This window comes from Haplochromis burtoni, unplaced genomic scaffold (genome assembly GCF_018398535.1).
Source record: "Haplochromis burtoni strain Fernald_Lab_line unplaced genomic scaffold, NCSU_Asbu1 Contig_201, whole genome shotgun sequence".
In the NCBI taxonomy this organism is placed as follows: domain Eukaryota; kingdom Metazoa; phylum Chordata; class Actinopteri; order Cichliformes; family Cichlidae; genus Haplochromis; species Haplochromis burtoni.
This window is the reverse complement of record NW_024582562.1, coordinates 975,133-997,514: the sequence shown is the minus strand read 5'-3', so window position 1 is coordinate 997,514 and position 22,382 is coordinate 975,133. Positions and strand designations below refer to the sequence as shown.

General features: G+C 46.3%; 2 protein-coding genes across 4 annotated transcripts in view; both read left to right on the top strand.

Annotated features, from left to right (window-relative positions):
- The first annotated feature begins 335 nt into the window (after positions 1–335).
- On the top strand, positions 336–12,195 carry mmp15a (matrix metallopeptidase 15a). 3 transcript variants are annotated; one of them, XM_042226221.1, is made up of 10 exons: positions 337–1,869; positions 2,041–2,189; positions 4,350–4,466; positions 4,549–4,865; positions 5,144–5,305; positions 6,868–7,247; positions 7,338–7,476; positions 8,404–8,554; positions 8,629–8,744; positions 9,886–12,195. In XM_042226221.1, the coding sequence occupies exons 1-10, from the start codon at positions 1,816–1,818 to the stop codon at positions 10,344–10,346; spliced, it is 2,046 nt and encodes a 681-aa protein (XP_042082155.1). In that variant the 5' UTR covers positions 337–1,815; the 3' UTR covers positions 10,347–12,195. The 3 variants fall into 3 exon arrangements, with proteins under 3 accessions (XP_042082154.1, XP_042082155.1, XP_005935847.1); XM_005935785.3 differs by having other exon boundaries at positions 338–977; XM_042226220.1 differs by having other exon boundaries at positions 336–2,189.
- Positions 12,196–16,866: 4,671 nt separating this feature from the next.
- LOC102303471 (cyclic nucleotide-gated cation channel beta-1) overlaps positions 16,867–22,382 on the top strand; it is a 21,364-nt gene continuing 15,848 nt past the window's right edge. Inside the window, exons 1-15 of the mRNA XM_042226210.1 lie at positions 16,867–16,890; positions 17,046–17,064; positions 17,158–17,194; positions 17,282–17,387; positions 17,953–17,972; positions 18,049–18,157; positions 18,537–18,561; positions 18,683–18,770; positions 18,963–19,069; positions 19,168–19,231; positions 19,377–19,452; positions 19,536–19,560; positions 20,988–21,327; positions 21,575–21,724; positions 21,832–21,885. Of these exons, the coding sequence (XP_042082144.1) occupies positions 16,867–16,890; positions 17,046–17,064; positions 17,158–17,194; positions 17,282–17,387; positions 17,953–17,972; positions 18,049–18,157; positions 18,537–18,561; positions 18,683–18,770; positions 18,963–19,069; positions 19,168–19,231; positions 19,377–19,452; positions 19,536–19,560; positions 20,988–21,327; positions 21,575–21,724; positions 21,832–21,885 (1,244 nt within the window). The remainder of the gene's footprint in view (positions 16,891–17,045; positions 17,065–17,157; positions 17,195–17,281; positions 17,388–17,952; positions 17,973–18,048; positions 18,158–18,536; positions 18,562–18,682; positions 18,771–18,962; positions 19,070–19,167; positions 19,232–19,376; positions 19,453–19,535; positions 19,561–20,987; positions 21,328–21,574; positions 21,725–21,831; positions 21,886–22,382) is intronic.

Below are 22,382 nucleotides of genomic sequence, written 5' to 3'. Positions count from 1 at the left end.
GCAGCAAATTGTATGGAGATGAGATGAAACTGTCCCGTAGCTTCAAATATCTGTGACGTCACTGCGCGTCACTCTAGTGTCTGGAAATTTTGTTAAAGAAAAAGCGAATTTTAATCGTTTTATTTTGAGGACTTGAAATAACACGACGCGTGTTTTACATGAAGATTTTTCTATAGTTAAATAAATGGCTGTGGTCACGTGGACCTGCTGCAGCGTCCCATTCACAGCAGCAGAGGGCAGACTGACCATTACCTTGTGTGGCCTTTTGTTGGGGTCAGGTTTGTTGAGCCATGAGGGGGAGGTCTTAACAGGAAGTCGGTAACAGATATTTTATGGCGGATTCTTTTGTCCGATGATGGGCTCAGGCATGCTGCGCGGTTAAAACGTAAAGAAGTCGATTTCTGCAGCGGGGAAAGTGAAGTTTCTCCCTCGGGTTGATTTTTGGGGGGTTACTGCGGTCGGTTTTTGCAGTAACCCCAGAAACAGCGCAACAAGTACTTTACTTTTCATGCGCTCATTTCGGTGCTCGGACGCTTGAAGTTGTGACTTTCAGCAGGATTTCTCCTCAGCTGCCGATCAGCCATTGTGACCGTCAGAAAGGGGCAAGGACTTCTGCTGCATCAGCTCCGTATGAGGAAACAAACACTTGGATGCTCCGTGAGGGAAGCTGTCCCGGATCGACCAAGAATGGAGTAGAAACACTTTGTTTTCTCGGGCTTTTAAATGTGCCTTAAGTTTCTCAGCTGAACAATAATGGCCCGATAGATCACTTTCCGCAGGAGTTAAATGTAAAAGCATCTGCTTGTCGGAGGAAGCGGCTTGGTTTGATATTTGCCATTCAACAAGTCTTTGCGTCCGAGGGAAGGATGACATCCCAACAAACCTGGGCTCAGATCATCACGTCCGCGTCCTTACTCTCCCTGGTCTTGTGCAGCGCGGTGCCAGATGACCCAGAGGAAGAACGCTTCAGCGCCGAGGTACGCTGAAGGCTCCGTAGGGGAGAGACTGCCATGTTGTTATTTAAAGCGTTGTTGCTGCACATTGAAACGAATCATCCTGCTTTCAACAGTCTCACTGCAGAATTACAGATTACAGCGGGAGCTCGTTTGACCTTTGTCCTCTTTCCAGATAACAGCTCTGCAGGTGTGACCGACGTCCGTCAACAAGGAAACGATTAGACCCGAGTGTTTCCTTTGAGTGGTAACAATGTGTCTGAAGCGGCATCTTCAGACCGCAGAGTGAAACTGTCATTGTAAAAGTTTGAAACTCACCTGGAGATGACTTTGATGTGTTGTGTTACCTGTGATTATTTATTAGTGAGTTTATCCACCAAACACAACACGAAGGCTAATTAAATGTGTTTTTAAGCTCTGCTTTTAAATGTTTAATAGGGACATTATTCAAACCTGTCACGTAAACCACACTGCTGTAGGAAAGTTTCTCTCTGGCAGGTTTGGCCCGTCCGGCTTCATAACGACACATTTGATTGGTTAAGATTTGTCCTGCTAGCAAAGACCCTCTAAGGATTTTCTGTCTCAGTGCGCACGCATGAAGCCGCGTTGCATGTGGTTTTTTTCGTGTTCTCCTGCTGAGGCACATGTTACCTAACATCAGGACCCTCCCCCCACCCATCTGGAGCCATCATCCTGTTTTGCCTGTTCTGTGACTTCGTGGCTCAGTTTCAGTGCCATCAAACATGAAACGAAGAAGAATAATTCACAACATGTGACGCTTCTTTCAGCAGGCACCTCAGGCACTCATGCAGAGCTATAGGTTTAGCTGGTGTACCCACAGGACTGACGTGCAATTTATTTAATGTCAGTTTTCCCGTTTCTGTCACCGCAGGAACGCAGGAGCAGGAATGTCCTGGTATTAATGCAAGCCATCTGGTTTGTTTCTACTTTCTCTTTCCTCCCGACTCCTCAGATGCTGCTCTTCCAACAGCTGGGGCTGTCACGCTCATGTATACACCATGCACAAGCACAGAGACCTGCTATCTTAAGGAAACCTGACGACCTCTTCTATTTTCCTTCCACGCAGGCATGGCTCCGTAAATTCGGCTACCTGTCTCAAGCCAGCAGGCAGATGTCCACCATGCAGTCGGCTCAGATTATGTCCAAAGCTATCAGCGACATGCAGCGCTTGTATGGACTGGAGGTGACCGGGAAGGTGGACTCTGCTACGCTCGCGTAAGCTCTTTATCTGTCGTGCTGAGAAGAGTGACCACAAAGAGAGCTCAGGGATATTGTATAGACTTTTTTTTTCTATTCATTTGCTGTGTGTGTGTGTGTGTGTGTGTGTGTGTGATGGAATGACAGTTCCAGGCACAAATACGAGCATTGGCTTTTCCTTCAAAGATTTTCAAAATAATTTTACTGCTAATTCTCGGCTGGAAACACTGTTTGTGGTTTTCTTGTCAAGTGTGAAGACTGTCAGTTTGTCTATGTGGTAGATTTGTAGTGAAACTACAAAGACCTGCATCTTAGATTAGCTGTTCATAAAGCCTGGAAACTGAGGGATACATCTGCATCTTCTTCCACTTATCCAATTTACAGTGGCAGAGGGTTGGAGCCTGTCCCGGGTATCGTAGGGTAAGAGGGGAGGGTATAATTTAGGACTGCCAATAAACCTAGCCCCTTATACCCACTATCATGCAAAGGGAACATGCAAACTCCACAGACAAGAGACTGGATTTGAACTCTGACTGTGAATTAATGGTGCAAACCGCCACAACACCGCCCACACTTTGCTGAAAAGTCCAGGTTACAGCAGCCGGCTGTGGAATGTTTCCAAAAGTTCCCAAGAGCTGCATCGATATACAGTCAGGCCCATAAATATCGGGACATCGACACAAGTCTAACATTTTGGGCTGTATGCACCAGCACAATGGGTTTCAAATGAAACGAACAAGATGTGCTTTAACTGCAGACTGTCAGCTTTTATTTGAGGGTGTTTACATCCAGGGCAGGGTAATGGGACAGAATAAGAACCACTTTTTAATACTTTAATACATTTCCCTTCAGTTTTGTCTTCAGCACGTGAAATGCTCAGTCGGATTCAGGTCAGGTGATTGACTTGGCCATTGCAAAACAGTCCACTTCTTTCCCTTCAAAGACTCTTTGGTTGCTTTTGCAGTTTGCTTTGGGTCGTTGTCCATCTGCACTGTGAAGCGCTGTCCAATGAGTTCTGAAGCATTTGGCCGAATATAAGCAGATAATATTGCCTGAAACACTTCAGAATTCATGGTGCTGCTTTTGTCAGCAGTCACATCATCAATAAATACAAGAGAACCAGCCATACGTGCCCACGCCATGACACTTCCAGCGCCATGCTTCACCAGCGCCATGCTTCACCGATGAGGTATGCTCAGGATCATGAGCAGTTCCTTTCCTTCTCCATGCTCTTCTCTTCCCGTCACTCTGGTACGAGTAGATCTTGGTCTCGTCTGTCCACAGGATGTTGTTCCAGAACTGTGACGGCTTTTTTAGATGTCGTTTGGCAAACTCTAATTTGTCCTTCCTGTTTTTGGGGCTCACTAATGGTTTACATCTTGTGGTGAACCCTCTGTATTCACACTGGTGGAGTCTTCTCTTGATTGTTGACACACATGCACCACCTCCTGGAGAGTGTTCTTGATCTGTCCAACTGTTGTGAAGGATGTTTTCTTCACCAGGGGAAGGATTCTTCGGTCGTCCACCGCAGTTGTTTCGGGTCTTTTGGTGTTGCTGAGCTCACCGGCGCGTTCCTTCTTTTTGAGAATGTTCCAAACAGTTGTTTTGGCCACGCCTGATGGTTTTGCTGTCTCTCTGATGGGTTTGCTTTGTTTTCTCAGCCTAATGATGGCTTGCGTCACTGATAGTGACAGCTCTTTGGCTCTCATCTTGGCAGTTGACAGCAACAGGCTCCAGATGCAAACAGCACACTTGAAATGAACTCTGGACCTTTTATCTGCTCATTGTAATGAGGGAATAACACACACCTGGCCATGGAACAGCTGAGAAGCCAATTGTCCCATTACTTTTGGTCCCTTAACAAGTGGGAGGCACATATGCAAACTGTTGTAATTCCTACACCGTTCACCTGCCCTGGATGTAAACACCCTCAAATAAAAGCTGACAGTCTGCAGTTAAAGCACATCTTGTTCGTTTCATTTGAAACCCATTGTGCTGGTGCATACAGCCCAAAATGTTAGACTTGTGTCGATGTCCCAATATTTATGGGCCTGACTGTGCACGTTTCTAGGTTTGTCTGGTGAGAATGAGAAAGCTAATCTCATCCAGCTTTATGTGGAACTGAGAAATCCTTTATTGTGTGTGTGTGTGTGTGTGTGTGTGTGTGTGTGTGTGCAGGGCCATGCGGCGGCCTCGTTGTGGCCTCCCTGACAGAAAGCCCGAGGATCTGCTTGACAGGAAGAAGCGCTACGTTCTGACTGGGCAGCGCTGGGACAAAGATCACATCACCTACAGGTTTCCAGACCAAATTAAACAATCAGACTGCAATAAATCAAAGTGCTCCGCAGCTCTGATACGATTTTACTTCTGACTTCAGTGTAATGGACCAAAACATGCCCCCGTCCCTGGGAGAGGAACGGACGTACGATGCGATCCGCAAAGCCTTCGGTGTTTGGAGACGAGTCACGCCGCTCACCTTTGAGGAGCTGCCACCTGGACACGGCGTCAACAGCAGCCAGACGAAGCTCGCCGATATCCTGCTGCTGTTTGCCTCCGGTTTCCATGGTGATATGTCACTGTTCGATGGCGAGGGTGGGTCTCTGGCCCACGCCTACTATCCCGGACCGGGAATAGGTGGGGACACGCACTTTGATTCAGATGAGCCTTGGACACTGGACAACGAAAACCCGAAAGGTCAGTGGGTTTGTTTTTTTCTGCTTATGTGAGAAATTCAACTTAATCTCTGAACAGTCGCCGTTTTGGTCGATATCAGCTGGGAGGCAACCTGGAAGGATGCGGTCGTACTCGGTGACCTGACTCGCTTTGACTCCGCAGTGATAAATGTTTGGGCCGAGAGCTCTCAGTGCCTTTTGTGTTCGTTTGTGTGCGCACCAACCACAAAGCAATGTGCATTTCCCTTGTTGTGCACACTCAAAGCAGATGACCCACAGCTACGCCTGTCTCTCTCGCAGGTATAGATCTGTTCCTGGTTGCGGTTCATGAGCTCGGTCACGCTCTGGGTCTGCAGCATTCGGATAACCCCAGAGCCACAATGGCTCCTGTCTACCAGTGGGTCCACACACAGAACTTCACGCTCCATGAGGATGACATCAGAGGCATACAGCACATATATGGTGAGAAGAACGCGCTCTATGGATGTCTTTGGTGATACAAAGAGTTATTTCTACCAGCATGAGATGTTCTTTTCTTTGGGCTGCAGAGCTTCTAAATCTCTGTATGCAGAAGAGATGTGAAACCCCACAGTGCTCTGGAAATTATGGATATTACTAGAAATGATGCTGATTATCCTCATGGTGAAGCCTTGCACAGCGGTCCAGTGCAGTGTTTGGGGCTACTTAAATGCATATTAGCAGTATTTATTGAAAAACACTATTGAATCTAAAAGCAAATGCCCCAAACTTTATTTTGTCTTTCATGATTAACATTTCAAATCTGCCCTACCCCTGCAGCGAGAGCCTTTCCATCTATTCTTGATTGTCCGTGTTGTCGGGCTCACCATCCTCAGAGGGGTGTCATCATCTTCTGTTTCCATGCTGAGCTTTGATCGCTGCGCTGTTAGCGAGCCAAACGTCAGTCATCGCACTCACGTCACATCTGGATCCTTACAGAGGATGCAGGAAGCAGCAGATGCAGAATGTCATGCATTCCATTATGATGAGCCCATCTTCTTCCTCCTGAATAGATGGCGTTGTTGATTAACAGACGCCGTTTGTCGGTGTATCGCGCTGCATTAAAACCACAGACGTGAGTTGTTCACACTTGATGATTTATGAACTTTGCATTTCTTTCGCTTTAGATAAAAACGAGGATTTTCCGCAGGTTTCACGCTTGTTTTGATTTTACATCCCGGGACGTTTGATTCTCTCACATCAGCTGTTTTATATAAATCCGCCTCGGAGTAACAGCTCGGAGCTTTTAGCGCTCTGAGCTGGAGATGGTTGTTACAAAACTGAGCTTAAAGCAAGAGCGACCGTTTACCGTGTGGTCAGACACACGACCCGAATAAATCCAAATGCTGCTCATTATGGCGTTTGCTCACAGCTTCCTCCTGATTGGCTACGAGTGAATGCTGCTGACATCTTTGGGTTTGGGATGTATTTTGCTTTGGAGCCAAAAATGTTGTAACATCGGCGGGCAGTCAGCCTCGTCCTGGAGCTTTTTCCTTTCTTTGTGCAGAGACGCAGACACGCCCGCTGTTTTCCTGTGAGGATAGCGGCCGACTAGCGTCTTTGTAAATGTGAAGTTTTTATTCCACTGAAACACAGCTGAATTTAAAAGAAGAAAACTGGTGACAGTATCTTTGTGCTGCGATGGCCTCGGTTCTCATTTGGCAGCACTGAGCTTTTGTTGTTTTGCTGCAGACGGTGGATTTCTTCACATACTGGCCTCGATATGTTCCGAGCAAAGCCTTTGGTCCAGTGTAACCCACGCATTTGGAGCCCATCAGCTGATACCTATTGCATAACTGACTTTATCTGTGTGTTTTCCTCTCTTAGCAACCAGCAGATTTTTCCAACGAGCAGCAGCAGAGTGACAGTCGGTCACAAAATGGAAAACTGCGTTCGCTCTGCTGCAGAGTATTTAGTCGAAAGGAAGCGAATAAAAGAAAGTATGTCTGTGTGGCATTAGACATTAAGACTGGAGCCTTTCCTGTTGCCTCCTTTTCCCCCCCAAGGTCCTCCCCTCATCACAGATGCTTCGCCTACTTCTCCGCTCGCCCCTGACGATGAACCCAGCGTCGACTCCCCCACCTCCCCTTCTGTCCCAGAAGAAGAGCCCACCACTTATTCTCCAGCTGATGCCCCACGCGTCCCGACGGACGCCGACCCGGATCCTCCTGCCCAACCCGAACCGAGCCCCGGTCCCACCTCGCCTCCCATCCTCCCTACCTCCACCACCACCCAATCCCCGCCTGTGCCAGAACCCGTCACTCCACGGAAAGACATCCCTCCTCCTCCTCGGCCTCCCAAGCTGCCAGACAACCAGCCCCCTGACATCTGCGATGGAGACTTTGATACAGTGACCATGCTGAGGGGGGAGATGTTTGTCTTCAAGGTAAACAAACAGGGCTTTGCTCACAGCTGCAACGTTCGAGTCATGCGAGGGAAAGTAACTAAGACGTGCATCGTTGTTTTGCTTTTGCAGGGTCGTTGGTTCTGGCGGGTTCGGAGGAACCGCGTCCTCGATAATTACCCCATGCCGATATCTGTATTCTGGAACGGTCTCCCCACCGACATTGACGCAGCGTACGAACGTCACGACGGCAAGTTTGTCTTTTTTAAAGGTACGTCACAGCTGCTTATTCCAAATAAAACCAGCCACTTCCACAAAGTGTCGCCCACATGCTGAGCAGCGAGTGCGTTACGCCTCGACGTTATTCTAGTTTAGCTCCCTGCTCGATGCTTTAGTTCCTCATCTCGCGTCCTCTCTGAGGAGCAGCGTAACATGAACTGTTCGATGCAAACTCTGCATTCGTCTCCTGCACAACTTGATTTACAAGGTTCTGAATCACACGGATTTGAGTAAAAAATGTTTAAAACACCACAGAAAAAGAAAAAACTCCCCTCAAAAGAATAAAACATTACGGCACGATTGCTGCAAACTGAACGAGGGCACCGAGTTTGCATTTATGAATGTGTGTTTGTGAGTTCGTTGGGTGTTTTGAACAGGCCTGTGCAGCGTGGCAGCTGTTATTGGCTCCAGCTGAGCCCCGGACGGCCTCATGAAAGAGGTGGAGGGGCTTACATCAGCCTCTGACTGCGCTGCTCCAGATGTGAGCAGCTGTGGTGCTTTGCTGTGCGTTTTCAGGATTTCTGATCAGGCTCGGACACTTCAGTACATTTTATTGGCCTGGAGCGCAGCGCAGCAGCCTGGCAGTAGAAGCGGAAAGTGGCTGAAAGTGTGTCCAAAGATTAGGCTTAGGAGAGGAGTCAACCCTCACATATGGAAGTGTTGGAAAATGTGTGTATGCATGCCATTTCAACCTCGCCTGTCTTTTCTGCTTTTCTTCTGGAGTGAGTAAACCTGCTGATGTGCACCATGTGTGCTGACCATGAGCTTCTTTTCATCTTCCTCTCTTCTCCTCAGATTTACCGTTGCCTTATGTTTTTCCCTCTGTTGGCCGTGTCAGAAACACGAGCTGTGCGGGAAAGCTCGACTCGGTGTGCTTTTGTTTCTTTGGACAAAGCGTCGTCTCCATCTGTGCCTACAGGTGACAGATTCTGGGTGTTCAGGGAGGCTGACGTGATGCCAGGGTACCCACAGCCCTTATATCACTATGGAAAAGGCGTTCCTCCACACGGGATCGACACAGCGATCTGGTGGGAGCCCAACGGGCACACGTACTTCTTCTCTGGAGACAGGTATGATTCGGATACACGGAGCGCGGAGGTTTTAACGCCGCGTAGACATCTTAATACGTCTTATTGTCTCGCAGGTACTGGCGATACAACGAGGAGACACGGACCACAGACCGCGACTTCCCCAAACCAATTAGCAGATGGGGCAGGATCCCTCCCTCCCCCAAAGGAGCCTTCCTCAGCGATGATGGGGGTAAGTCAGGAGTTTAAATTGAGCAATTTGCCCGGGTTTTATTTTAGCAGTGGGAACATCCAACAGCTTCGGTTTATGAGAATCACAACAAACATCAAAAGCTTCGCCTTCACTGTTGGAAGCAAGAGAACAGCCTGACAGAGCAGCAGGGGGGAGGGAGCGAAAGAAGGAAAGGTTGGAGGAAGCAGTGAAGCAACAAAGCAGAGAGAGGAAGGAGAGCGCTGGTCTGTGGGTTGGCCCGTCCTTCCTTTTGGAAATGAGATTTGTGTCCGAGCAGCTCTGAATGCACTCGGTAAGAGTCGGATCACATCTCCACCCAGACGCTGTGCAGGCAGCCTGTGCAGCACAGAGAGGAATCTGTGCTTATTGACAACATGCTGCATGAATAAGTGCACGAAGGCGACAGATTTCAAAGGATTCATTGCATTTTGGCTTTATTTTATCCAATAATTTGGCAGACTTGACTAATACAGTCAGGCCCGGCCGTCACCAAAGCGGCGCACTGTGTGCAAAGAAATCTTTCCTGAGTCTTTGCACACGACTTTTTGAATGTGCAGCGATTCTTTCTTTTGCATGTTTGTTGCACTCGTACGTTTCTGATCATCAAACACGTTTACAATATTAGAGAAAAGTAACCCGAGTAACTAGAAAAGACTGTTTTTAAAGGATTTTATTCATTAGTCCACCTTCTGAAAAAGTTTCTGTTATTAGAATTTGTTTGATGATCTGAAACATTGTGACAATAATGCAAAATCATGAGGGGGAAATACTCTTTCATAGCACCAAGTTACAAAATACAGTTACAGGATTAATCTGCACGGCTCGCCTCTGCAGGTTCGCTGCTGAACACGGCGAGGTCGGCACGTAGCCCTGGAAAACCATAAGTTCGTGTTTTTGATGATTTGACTAATAAGATGCGATGAGTGAATTTATTTTGGTATCTTTGGACGGAGCCTCTTCCTTGTTTGTGAGAGCTAGCTGTAGCTGTACAGATATTGATCTGACTCTATAATGGTCTACAGCCAGAAAGGCTCTATTCACATGAGGGGGGCTTGCTCCCAAACATCAGCACTGTGCATGCTGTATAATCAGCATCACGTGAAGATGACCCAAAAATGTCTCCTTTCTTCTCCTCGTGCAGCTTACACCTATTTCTACAAAGGCACCAACTACTGGAGATTTGACAATCGCAGATCCGAAGCAGACAAAGGCTATCCCCGCTCCATCCTGAAGGACTTCATGGGTTGCGTGGGGGTCCCCGACCCGAAGCCCGACGCAGACGCCGAGCCGGAAGACAAACCGGTCGAGCCTTCAGACCGAGGCAAAGACGAGCACAAAGAGCCAGACAGAGACGCAAACTCGGAGCGAGAGGAGACCGCTAAGCCTGACAGCACAGAGGAAGAGGAGGACAAAGATGTGAACGTGGTCGTGGCTGTGGCTGACAATGAATCAAAGGTCATGACCCTGATTATGGTGGTCGTTCCCCTGGTGCTCATCCTGTGCATCCTCGTCCTAATCTATGCCATCCTCAGGACTCTTCAGAACAAAGAGACACCGAGGGCCTTGGTGCACTGCAAGCGCTCGCTGCAGGACTGGGTGTGACGCTCGAGTCGAAGAGAGAGTTCAGGTGTCCGTCGTTCATCTGGTGCAGCCGTCCAGTTTTTACTTTTGGCGTTAGAGGAAAAGAAGCTTTGAAAAAGCTGACGATGGGCCCGTTAGTCATTGGGAGAACTTTCACTGCTCGTGTGACGTGATAAAAAAATTGTGAATTCAGCGCCTGTGGAGCTTTAGCTCGGCCACAGGTTTTTCTACTGTGCCTCTCTCTGTGCCTTCCAAAAGTCTGAAAAGGTCCCCCCCCAAAAAACCCCTTTCTTTAAAATAAGTTTTCACCAGGAATGTGTGATTGCATCAATTCCAACTGGACTGAGGACGTTTGGGGATTATTTGTAGTGTAAATGCAGACCAAGTCTTTCGAGCACATATATTAGAAGCATAAACACGTTTGCTTGCATTAATAAGAAGCTTTTTAATGAAGATGCTTCAACAGTGTTTCTTCTGTTTAGAACAGATCGTTTGCACTTTGCCGTCTCTGCAGGTTGAGCTCGTCCTCCAACAGCGCAGGAATGTTCGACAGCTGTGTGTCCATGACTTGCCCGCTTCCCACTGAGCCCATTATGTCTGACCTTTCCTGCACACATGACACACATTAGCTCAAAAACAGCTTGTATCTGCACTGATTTGTGCATGCATGTTCGCTCATCCACCCGCAGCACGTAGCTTTTCTTTTCCTGCACAGACACTTGGGCTCCAGCCTCCCCTCCTCCTGCCGCAGCCTCTTGCAGACTGCAGCGCTACAAACACGATCCCAGCGGAGACGTGCTGATATATGGCCGGTGCCGGCGTTAGGATTTATTCGCCTTTTTATGAGCGCTATCGAGAATTATCGAGGTCTTTTATAAAATCTGCAGTGTCAGCCTGTGGAGAGTGGAAAAGCAACTGTGTCCTCTTTTTATGTCTCTATTGCTTTTTTTTAATGCTAAACAGAGTTAAAGCTAATTATGTCTACGAGGGAGAGGCCTGAAGAATGGGTGAGGGTCTGGTTTCCATTAAGGCCACATGTTGCAGATTTAGGGCCGTCAGGCATGAGGGGAGGCGGGGGAGTCGGGAAAAATGCAGAAGGGGGAGTTATAAAAATGATGGCGGTGAGTAAAGAGTAGAAGGGAAATGAGAGGGAAGGAGATGAGGAGAGGAGGAAAACGAAGGAGAGGGAGGGCTCTGTCAGTGTTTCCTCAGGTTTCTGCATGAAAGGACGAGCGAGGGAAGGAAGGAAGGAGAAAGGGAGGTTAGAAGGATTTGGAGGAGGAGCAATGCTGGCGTTGTGCCTCCTGACCTACATTGGGCCACTCGAGTCCGCTTCTCCTTTTCAGCTCTTGTTTCTGCTGCGCTCTGTTTTCATGGCTACAGATGACTGTCTGCTTTTTCTCTGCTCGCTGTTGTTTCTTTCACTCATGTATTTTCCCCGGTGTGTTCATTTTCTCCTCCACTCTTCTGGAAAGTCAGCTCAAGCATATACAAGATAATGAATCCACAGAAGCATCTGCAGGACGGGATCTCGTCTTATTGTCTTTCCCGGCTCATCGATCAGCATTTTAAACTTGTTAACCTTTGCATCGAGTTTCGTTGTGACTTGTTTTCCCTCCTGTGGATACTGCGGCGGCGTTTTTTAAAGAACTATATAAATAGTACAGGGAAATGCTTTCTTACTTTTTTACATTATCATTTGTAGTTTTGCACATTTTGTGTGCATTCAGATGTTTTGTTAGAGCAGCAGTAGATTTTTTTTTTTTTGATGATGATGATGATGATGCATGCAGGGCATGTTTGATAAGGCCTGTGCACTCCAGTGTAGAGTACATCAAAGGTTTCACAATAAAACTCAAATAAAAAGCAACACGAGTCGTCTTTGCTGCTGTGTGTGTTTCCATGTTGTGTCTGAAACTTCAAGTTCAGCCGTTTTATTCATACTTTTGGCCACAAGAGGGAGTCGTTGCTCCAGGAAATGGTGAAAACTTGATCTCACGAAACTGCATTTTTTCCTACTTAAATCTTTAATATTATGAATGTATGTCGATGTTGAATAATAAGAATCTTTCAAAGGAAATATCTTTGCGTTTATTTACATCTAAAGTCAGCAGTGGCTTTGTAAATCACAACTTTATTTGTGGTCTAAACGATAAAATGATGGAAATGACAACGAGCTCTAACAGTTTCACTCGTCTAATATTCGCAGTAAGTAAATTTGCTGTTGTGTATTTTTTTAAGCATATGAAATTTGACTTTGATCCTTTTCGGTGGTTTTCTGTTGGTTTGAGTAAAGGACCAAAGTATGGAGCTCTGCGCGTGCGTGTGTGTGTGCGCGCGCGGCTCCTGCGTGACTTCCTTTGTCTTGTACATGAGAGCACCTTGATGTCAGAGGTAATGAGGATTAGTTTCGTCACAGATCATCCACTCCTCAGCTGCTCTCTTTTCCTTTGACTCTCAGATTAACTCAAATATGACAAATCGGGTGGTGTCCCAGCTGGACACAGCTGGACACAGCTGGACACAGCTGTGTATCCGTGCGCTCTCTCCTACCTCATCTTTTCCCAAACCAGCCGCCTCGCCGGGTCTAATCCAGCTGTTCAATTAGAATTGAGGACAGTGTTGAAGTACTGTGTCCAGCTCTGTGTCATCAGCCTGTTTTCTCAGCTTATCTCCTGCTGAGCTGATAATGAGATCTACCTGCTGCCTCCTGCTTCATCAGCACCATAAATGGTTTTCACTCTCAAACGCAGCACGAGGCTTTTTTTTTAAATGGACATTTATCTGAACTGGTGAATGTTTGTCCACCTGCCAGGGACAGTCTGTGTTTACCTGGATGATCAGACCGACGATCTGCTCTTTGAACCAAATTAATCTGATAGCCATAAAATTGCCTCTTACTGCAGTTGTTCTTTTTCAGCTCCACCTCAGAGCTCGCACGCCATCAACACGCCACGTCTTGTTTACCAGTTTTCTTTTTAACAACGGGTGTCCTGAATCCTCGTTAATCACCCTCTGGCATCGGGCCGTGCTTTCCTCCTCATACCTATTTCCCAATCCTCCCATTAGTTTTGTCCACCTTCCTTTCTTTCTGCTTTCATTCTTAAATCCCTCTGTTATAGTTGCAACCACTCTTCCTCAGGTTGGCGAGTAAAATGACACCATAATGCAAAAAAGGCTGAAATATCCCCATTTCAAGTGTCAGTGCACCAACGTCCTCTACACTGTACACTAGTGATGACCAGGAGCATCTGAACTGTTTTTGGACGCCTTACCTTCGTGTCAGTGTGTTGGATCAGACCGATGATGCCTCACTGGTGGGCGTCGTCTTCATAGATGTGCCTGCTTAGATCGGGCTGTGAGTCCCACATGCAGGGCCGGTGTACAGTTTGGGCTCCAGCTGATAAAAGATATAAAATAGTGAAATAGGGAAAAAAGGATTCATACTTTTCCTCATCTTGACCTTATTTTAAGATAAGGAGTGATTTTTACTTCAAAGTCTTCACTGCTAATTCAAACACACATTCAGGCATCAGGTTGGACTCTTAATTATTCAACAAGGTGTTTTCAGACATGTTTGGTTCATACTGTACTGACAGCATCACACAGGTTCTCAGCTCCACAGCCGTGATGGGAATTTCCCGTTTCACCAGATTGACATCTGGAGGCCGTGCAGGCCATCGAGTGCAGCGAATTCACTGTTACAGTCAAGAAATCAGTTTTAAATGATTTGGTTTTGTGACATCTTGTGTTTGTCCTGCTATCAGAAGATGCCCACACTGATCATAGACGGATGGACGTCCGCTAGGCTGTGGTGTCCAAACAATAAGGGCCAAGAGCGTCCCCACCGCCTTGGACCGCTGATAGACAGGGTTGTGATAGAAGTGGATCCACGCCTACCAGTCTGATCTACAGCTGGGATTTTACAAACATATTTAAATGTGATGAATATAATGGCACAAATAAGATTATGAAAGATAACTGCGACTCTTTTCACAGTTACTATAAATATTACATCTGCGTGGAACTTTTGATTGAGTCTGAAAATGTTCAGTAAACAGAAGTCTGGAGGAAGGAAGTGCAGACAGAGGCCTAAAGACAAAGTATGCTCTTTTCATATTTTTACCTTTGTAATTATTTTAACTTTCTATAAATGTCCTGCTTTGCTTTTGTAAATGATGTCACTGCTTTACCGAGGCAGCTCACAGCCGGACGACATCATACGATGTAGGAGTGATGTCACCAAAACGCTGTCACTCAGTATTTACAGAGAGATGATCCAGAGTAAATGTCAGAGTTCGATACTGATTCAGCTGAGTTAGCAAAGTCTAAACTGTTAGACTGCTGAACGAGCTGAACGAGCTTGGCTGAAAAAGCTCGGACGTGGATGGGAAAAGGTGAAAGTGCTCCAACACGGCAACGATGGTCAAGCGACTCCCTTCATTCGTGGTGTCATAGGTTTCTGTCATGGAGGAAACACAACCAAGTAAAATACATGACGTAACAAATGTAGAGCAACTTAATATAAGAAGTTTTATAAACTCGCAGGAAACACCCAGCAGGGCAGTGCAGACTAAAGCTGACCACTCCTCCTCTCACTCCTCTTCCTCCTGTCGTTCCAATCTATGACTGCATCAGTAATACACTTCTAAGCCTGACGCGTCTCACACTGACGCTTTATCCCTACGCACTGATACGATGAAGGACTCACACATGCTGAGCAGCTGAGTGTGGGAGCTTATTTAATCAGCAGAATAGTGAGAACGAATCCAAAATGATCAACATTCCTGTGAAAAGCAAAGATGAAAGAAATTTAGTTACTTTAATAATCAAATTGAATTCATCACTCGTTTATGATTTAGGTGAAGTCTCTGCTGCATGTGCTCACATGTTTAAACGACTGTGATCTGATAGAAAAGGGACCTTTCCCCTTTCTGTTACAAACAATCCACCACCTGCTGGTTGCTCCGTGTTTTCCCGTGACAGCAGTTTATAGGTTACGGAGAAGTTTCCTCGCCGTTAATCTGCGATTGCTCACGGTCTGGGATTGGGCCTTGACCTTCAGGTGCTGCGGGTTAATCCCGTTAGCCCCGCGGGCATCCGCTGTGAAGATCTCAGCAGACCTGCGCCGGCTGTGCCACACTCTAGCTCCGTGTACCACCGGCATGCAGAACCACCTGTAGGCAGCAGGTAAGGAACGCAGCTCTGTTATCACGTACGCAGTGAAATGTGGAACTTTGTGGGTTACGTAGGTGGTGCTTTAAAACCTGATGGAGCAGACAACCGGTGAAGTTAATGTGGTTTCATTTCCTGTGCTGAGGGAGCGTGTGACCCTCCTTAAAGATTTTTTGAAGCCGGGACTTTAATCTGAACTTTAAAAAATAAAAATCTAAATACAGTCAAAGTTAAATTATAATCTTGAACTATTTTCTTTCTTTTTTCTTTCCTTTTTTTTATAAGTGAAGGGACCGTTTATGATAAGGATATGAGTTGATCCTAGGCACTGAGGATGACAGTTAGTAGATTACTTGGGGCCAGAGTTGCACTATTTAATGCCACAAATTTGAGAAGAGGCGCCTCTGATCTCTGCTGATGGGAACGACAGCAGCTCACAGTTTTTCAAAGAAGTCTTCTCCGTGGATCATCCACGAGAGGATTCTTCCTTGAAACGATTCCCACTGCTGAAAACACGCGACAGCTCCGAGCGCTGTGAAGCCTTTACCAGACCTTTGTTGTGCTGCATTATGTGTCTAGAGCCAACCTGTAGATGCAGCTGAATGAATGAATCTTTAAGACCGGCCCTCGTTAGCTCACCATCACTGATAGCTGCCCCCTCAGCCAGGCACGAGTGATGCTGACAAAGGAAAATTAAAACGCATGTTTTAAAAGAACAATCTTGTGATTGACATTTAGAAATAATCCCAGCGTTTGTCTCGTGTCCTGGATGGTGAGATCACGGTGCAGGGCATCCTCCGGTTTTACTGACGTCTCCCCCTGCTGATGAGGATTATCTCAGTGGGCTGATGAACTGTCACCGAGGACAATATGGATAACTCCTGCATATATGAGTGAGATCAGTCAGCACAGTGGCTCTCCTGGAGGCTCTGAAACACTCCATCTTCAGTCGTGCGCACAGGCCGCTTCAAATGTTCCCACATTTCTTCCTTTCTGAGCGATCGACCCCCCGCGGAGCCTCTCGCTAAAGCAGCTTACGGTTTGCTGCTGCTGGTCCTGCCTCCTAACGTCCTCTAACTCTTGACTTCTGGGTGGGCTTTGCATGGCATGCATGATCCTGATTTCTGGGTATCTCTCCTGTGAGCTGACAGTGTGAGCAACAATGAAGCAGCTGAAGAAGCTGCTTTAATGAAGCCACCAGTAAAGAGTTACTGATTTATTATCATTATCATCAGGACCATCAGCCGTGTTTGATGAGCGGCTCTTTAAGAGGCTGACTGTGTGTTTCTGTGTTTTACTTCAACAGGATGTTTAACTGGGTGGTGAAAGTGGTTCCCCAGCCTCCTGATGCTGGGACCAAGATCTGATGTCTGCCAAGACCCCTGATGCTGTACCGACAACACACACACACCAGCACAAAACACACAACACCACACCACACACACACACCACACACTACACACACACACACACACACACACACACACCACACACACACACACTCACACAACAGTAATTAACAGTCTATGTTTTCTTTCCTTGCAGCCAACCAAAAATAAAGCGGGTGAGGATTATCTGTAACCTTTTATTCTATTTCCACCTTTATCTTTATACGTGCACATGGATCTACAGCAAATGTCTTTAACTTCTCCTGCAGCTGCAGTGAAAGATGCAGACGAGGTTTCAGAGGAAGGGTAAATGTTTTTGTCCATCAGCATCTTTGTGTCTCGCGGCGTGCACAGTTGCTGACTTCTACCTGTCTGCGTGCGCATCCTTTACAGCCAAGCGCAGACTGGAGTATTGGGCTGGTTTTCTAATGGGTTCGTCAGCGCGCTCCCACAGCCTGCGGCCAGCCCCCGACTCAGCAGAGCCAACTCTGAAGCCAAGGTAAGTCTGCAGATGACTGGAGTGAGTTTCTGTGAAGTCGTAGTCGTAGGAGATGATCTATAAAACACAGAATCTAAGCTGCTCGTCTCCCTTACGATGTGGAAATGTCCTGAGCACAGTTTAATAATATTTTATAAGGTCATCATCATTCAAGGGGTTTCTAACAGAGCACCTTTTTTCCAACACCAAATGTTCACACAGTTTGCCGGGGGCTCGTGTCCTAAGGAGCTGCTGTAAATGAGGCTAATGAACAGCTTTATTCCAGCGACACTAGCATGCATAAACTCACCACTGTGGCTCCTTCTCATGAAGAAATCCTCACGTGAAGCTATTTTATCAGCTGAGTTTGTGCAGCTTGTACAGTTATTAGTTCAAATTACTATAAGAAAGCAGAAGGACCTCCTCATGATCACCTCGCCAACCATGTGACTGATGAACCAACACACACGAGTGTGTCACAATCATTGCATTTGTTTTGTTGCTGTAAAGATGCACTTTTTCTGAGCCGTTTTATTTAAGGTTCATATTATTTTCTATTCTTCTCTCTGTGTTTCTATATATTCAGTCCGGAGAAGATGGAGACAGGTACAGTATGACTGAACATGTGCTGAGTTTATAATGAACTCACATGAAATCAAATGAAATTGTGCTTCCCTGTCAGGTCTGGAGTGATCACCTGGGTCACTCAGGGTCTGACCAAAGTGCTGCCTCAGCCTGACGACAAGTACAGAGAGACTGAGAAGGACTCGAAGGACGAGGAGCACACGGAGGTTAGAAAACAAAGCCAGAGAATATTTGACATTTAAAAAGTGTCAGTTTGTCCTATGAGCACATCGTCTCTGTGCAGCATGTTTGTCTTTAGGAAACTACAACACCAACACTAAACTTACTGAGCGTTTAATGGAGTTCAATGAACAGTTAAATCAGCCACACTTGGAAGCAGCGTGATGCTGTCCCACAGGCTTAAAAGACTAATCGCGTATAAGGATCAAGGGTATAAAGGAAGTTGGGGGGGTATCCTGTTAAACACCTTCACTGCTATCTAAACCAGGGCACCAACACTGATAAACAAAACAACACCGACATCCTGCACCTGCCATTGTCTCTGTGTTACGGCTTCTTTTAATCTCTTTCTGTCTGCTGTTCCAGGTGTACAACGTAGCCACGATGCCAGGTACGTTCCACAATCATGCAAACACACTGCATGCATGTTTCTAAAATCACCCTTGATGATTATGCAGTGAGTTAATAACAAAATACATGAATGAAATGTGTGTGGGGGGGTTTAAACTCAGATTTCGATCCACTTCCCCACATCCCTGTGGTGGAGATGGTGTCAGACGACGAGGACACAGAGAGTTTGGCCCCTCACTTTCCTCCCAAGTGAGTGTAAACCACCTCCTGCTCCACGTGCACACATGGCAGCCGTAGCGAGGAATAATCTGCACTGCGTTGTCTGAATTGCTCCCCAAACACTTACAGGCGTCCTAATATTAAATACACACTAATGACACAAATCACCGAGTTAAATATTCTGCAGACGTTCAGGAGGCCCCCTTGCACGCTCTGTTTCAGTGTGGTGACCTGGATAAAGCAGATAGTTCCTCAGCCGGTCATACTGCCCCCTGGTGCTGTGCCCGTGGAACCGTCAACCAAGTCCTCCTGCACCTCTCTGGATAAAAGTAAATAAAGCCTGAAAATCCCAGTTTAACAGCCAGAAACTGTGACTTTGTTTGAGGATATATTTTTTGTAAAGTGCTTCATGTTGTCTGCTCCACAGTTCTGTCTCCGCCGCCTGAATCGCTCAGTGGAATCTCACTGGATACTGAAAGCAAGGCCTCTGGGTAAGTCTGGAATAACATCCACGTGGATGAAGCGGGACTTGAGAGTGCCTCCTTTTTAGCAAAGCAGCATTTTGGGGGTTGCTCGTGGTAGATGTGTTTGCACAGTGTGCGGCACACTCCTGACACTTGGGTTTCTGCTCCACAGTGTGGTGAACTGGTTTGTGTCAGGGCTGGGTCTGAAGATGCCGCAGCCTGTTTCTCCATCCAAGGATGAAGCTAATGTAAGTTATGGGGAACAAACAACAAAACCCTGACACCTGATTTTTCTTCTGCCATCTACTGATTTATGTGTCCCCTGTTTCAGACGGTACCTGAACTCATTCAGAAAGGTGAGTTTTTCCTGTCAGTACTTTTGGATCCTGAGCGCCACAGTTCACAGTTCAATCAGCTGAATTACTATTCTGTGTCTTCTAATTCTAGAGAAGAGCGTAGAGTTTGTAGAAAAGAACAGAACAGAGTGAACCCGTCTCATCACCAGTAAAAACTCTATTTTCATTTTGAACAGCTCCTCTGCATCAGTGTGACATTTGCAGACTCTTGCATGCATGCTTTCTGTTGAAGCAGCTTCTTGTTTTTTCCTTATAGTTAATGAAGAGGTGTTTTGGTCGGACGGTCGGAGCCTAACTCAGTCCCTCTTCTCCTTCTGTTTCAGGGGGGAAGGTGCTGCGAGCCCCTTAAACAGCAGGAGGAGACGACTGGGGGATGCTCTGACCCGCACAGATAGACCAATAGGCTCATTGAACTGTCAGCAGACAATAGGGACTATAGGCAGCTGTGAATGAACACACATGAACATAGTAATATCTTAAACTCACCTTACTGTACTCTGTGCAGTTTAATATGAATGTAAACTAAATATAACACAGAAAATGTGTTTTATCCTGTAATACTCACATTTCCTGTTTCATACCGGAGCTTTTAGAAGTCGCCGTTTGCTTGAAATTACTGTAGGCTGTGCACCCAAAATCATTTCAATGCTTTTTTCTCTTAAATGACTGTAACAGTGATGTCCAGTCATGGTTTGGAGATTACATTTGCGGCTCCAAAAACGGGCTGTGACATTACTGTAACGTTCCCTGCGTCAGGGTGCGTCGTATGTTCGTGTTGCCATTTCACTATAAAAAAACAGCAGCAAGAGACACTGTAACAATCCTGACGTACCTACCATAGAGTTACACACCTTTTTATCCTTGATATGATGATTAAATGGCAGCTATGTTCAGTTATTATTGTGTCTCTAAAGGACCTGCATATTTAATTTTAGTCCTGTTTCTTCAGAATGTTTTGTGTTTTTTTGCTTAAAGAAAGTTGAGCTCAGTTTGGTTCTTGGGCATGTTGCTGTATATCTAAAACTTAACATCAAGCAGAGCCTGCACGACTCAGTGTAAGACGAGCTGCAGCGTGAGGCTGGTTTGATCTGCGTATGTATCTGCTGTGTAGCCTTGAACTGTGAAATGTGGCCTGGGGGTGTGTTGTGATTTAAGAGAAGCACGCTTGTCATGCAAATGAATGTAGTAAACACTGTAATGGAAGCTTGAAGTGAGAATAATAAAGGATCAGTGTGTGAACTGATTTTGTGGTGCTTTCATCAATAACACCGATAACTGAGAGGTCTTCGAATCCTAACAACAACAACATTTCCTACCACCAATGAAATCGCAGCTGACGATAGAAATATAACAGGATTATACTAGTTAAGGTTAAATCCCCCAGTTTGACCAACCAAACAGTTCTCATGCTTATCGCCCTCTCACAGCATCAGCCAAACTCAAACCAGACATGGTGCTGGAAGACGTGGAGTCGGACAACGAGGGCCAGCACAAATGTGCAGATGCTCCCAAAGCTCAAGCTCCGTCCGCATCCCTGGTTCCACCATCACCTGCACCCCAGCAGCAACAGGAAGTGACACAACCCTCACAGTCGCTTTCAGTGGAGTCACAGAAATGCAGCGCCGCCCCTCCGGAGCCACAACCGTCAGAGAGTGCCACAAAGATATCTCTGGAAGATGCAGAGACCCAGACAGGCCGCTGGACGCCGTTTATTGAAAACATCAAGAAGGAGGCCGAAGGGGTGGCGTTGGCTACCATGGAGGAGCGGTAAGGATGGCGGACAAATGAAGAGAAACAGCTGCGTCCCTTATCAGATACTGAATGTTTACATCCATCATTGTAGCACCTGGATGCTTTTTTAAAGATATTCTCTGCTGTCATATTTAACACCTTAAGACAATGAAAACAGCCAACAACGAGAAATGAACCTGATTTAATGTAAGGCACGAGATTTTCTTTATCATCAAATGATATTTAGCTCACAGCACAAGCATTTTGTCCTGTTTTCCTTCAGTCTGCTTCAGGAGAGGGTGGAGATGGCCCGGATGGCTGAAGAGGTTGCCAGGCAGACAGCTGAGATGGCCGTTAGACAGATGGCCAGTGAGGGACAGTCCATCAAGCTCTCGCTGGGGAGTCAAGAGCTCCTGGAGGAGCCTGAAGCCGAGTAAGACGGTGTACCCAGAGCAAAAGTTTGAACATATGCTCAGGTTAGCTTTGGCAGCGAGAGCCTGTTTGTGATTTGACGTGAGGCTCCATGTCCACTCTGACCAGGCTGCCGGTGCCGCTAGAAGAGGAGAGCGAGGTGGAGATCAGCAAAGCCCCAGAGTAAGAATTCAAATAAGAGCTTCCTGGTTGTTAACGTCGTTGTAGGACTTTGTCTGTGTCACCGTGCATATCATAGTAGTCTTGTGCTGTGCATAGCAGATGTGCATAAATGCTGATGTTGTTGCTACTGTTCCCCCGATTGATCCAGCAGCTTGTTGAAAAATAAGTAGCAATGCAACAATATAATATACAGGTTACTTTAAGCTGCAGTCAGGACTTTATTAGGTTATTTGATAGGAAATAAAGGATGTTCTACTAATATATACACATAGAATAGTGTGTAACTGCATCTTCCAGCAACGTCATGCATTTTCATAAACTTTATTACTTTCTATACCTTTGGGCAGTTTAATGTGTGGACGTCTGCAGGCCTGTGCTACAATCAGTTTCTAGCAAAGTGAATTTTATGTCCTTTTATTTATCCGCGTAAAAAGTGATCATGACATTAAAAATGTGGTTTTTAAGGGAGTTTCAGTTTCAGCTTTCTTTGTCATATG

Bases quoted from the DNA above. Each gene is read 5' to 3' on its own strand.
- mmp15a (XM_042226220.1), top strand. From the start codon at position 1,816: ATGTCAGTTTTCCCGTTTCTGTCACCGCAGGAACGCAGGAGCAGGAAT. The intron at 2,190-4,349 runs GTAAGCTCTTTA...GTGTGTGTGCAG, and splicing joins GTGGACTCTGCTACGCTCGC to GGCCATGCGGCGGCCTCGTT. The intron at 5,306-6,867 runs GTGAGAAGAACG...TTCCCCCCCAAG, and splicing joins AGGCATACAGCACATATATG to GTCCTCCCCTCATCACAGAT.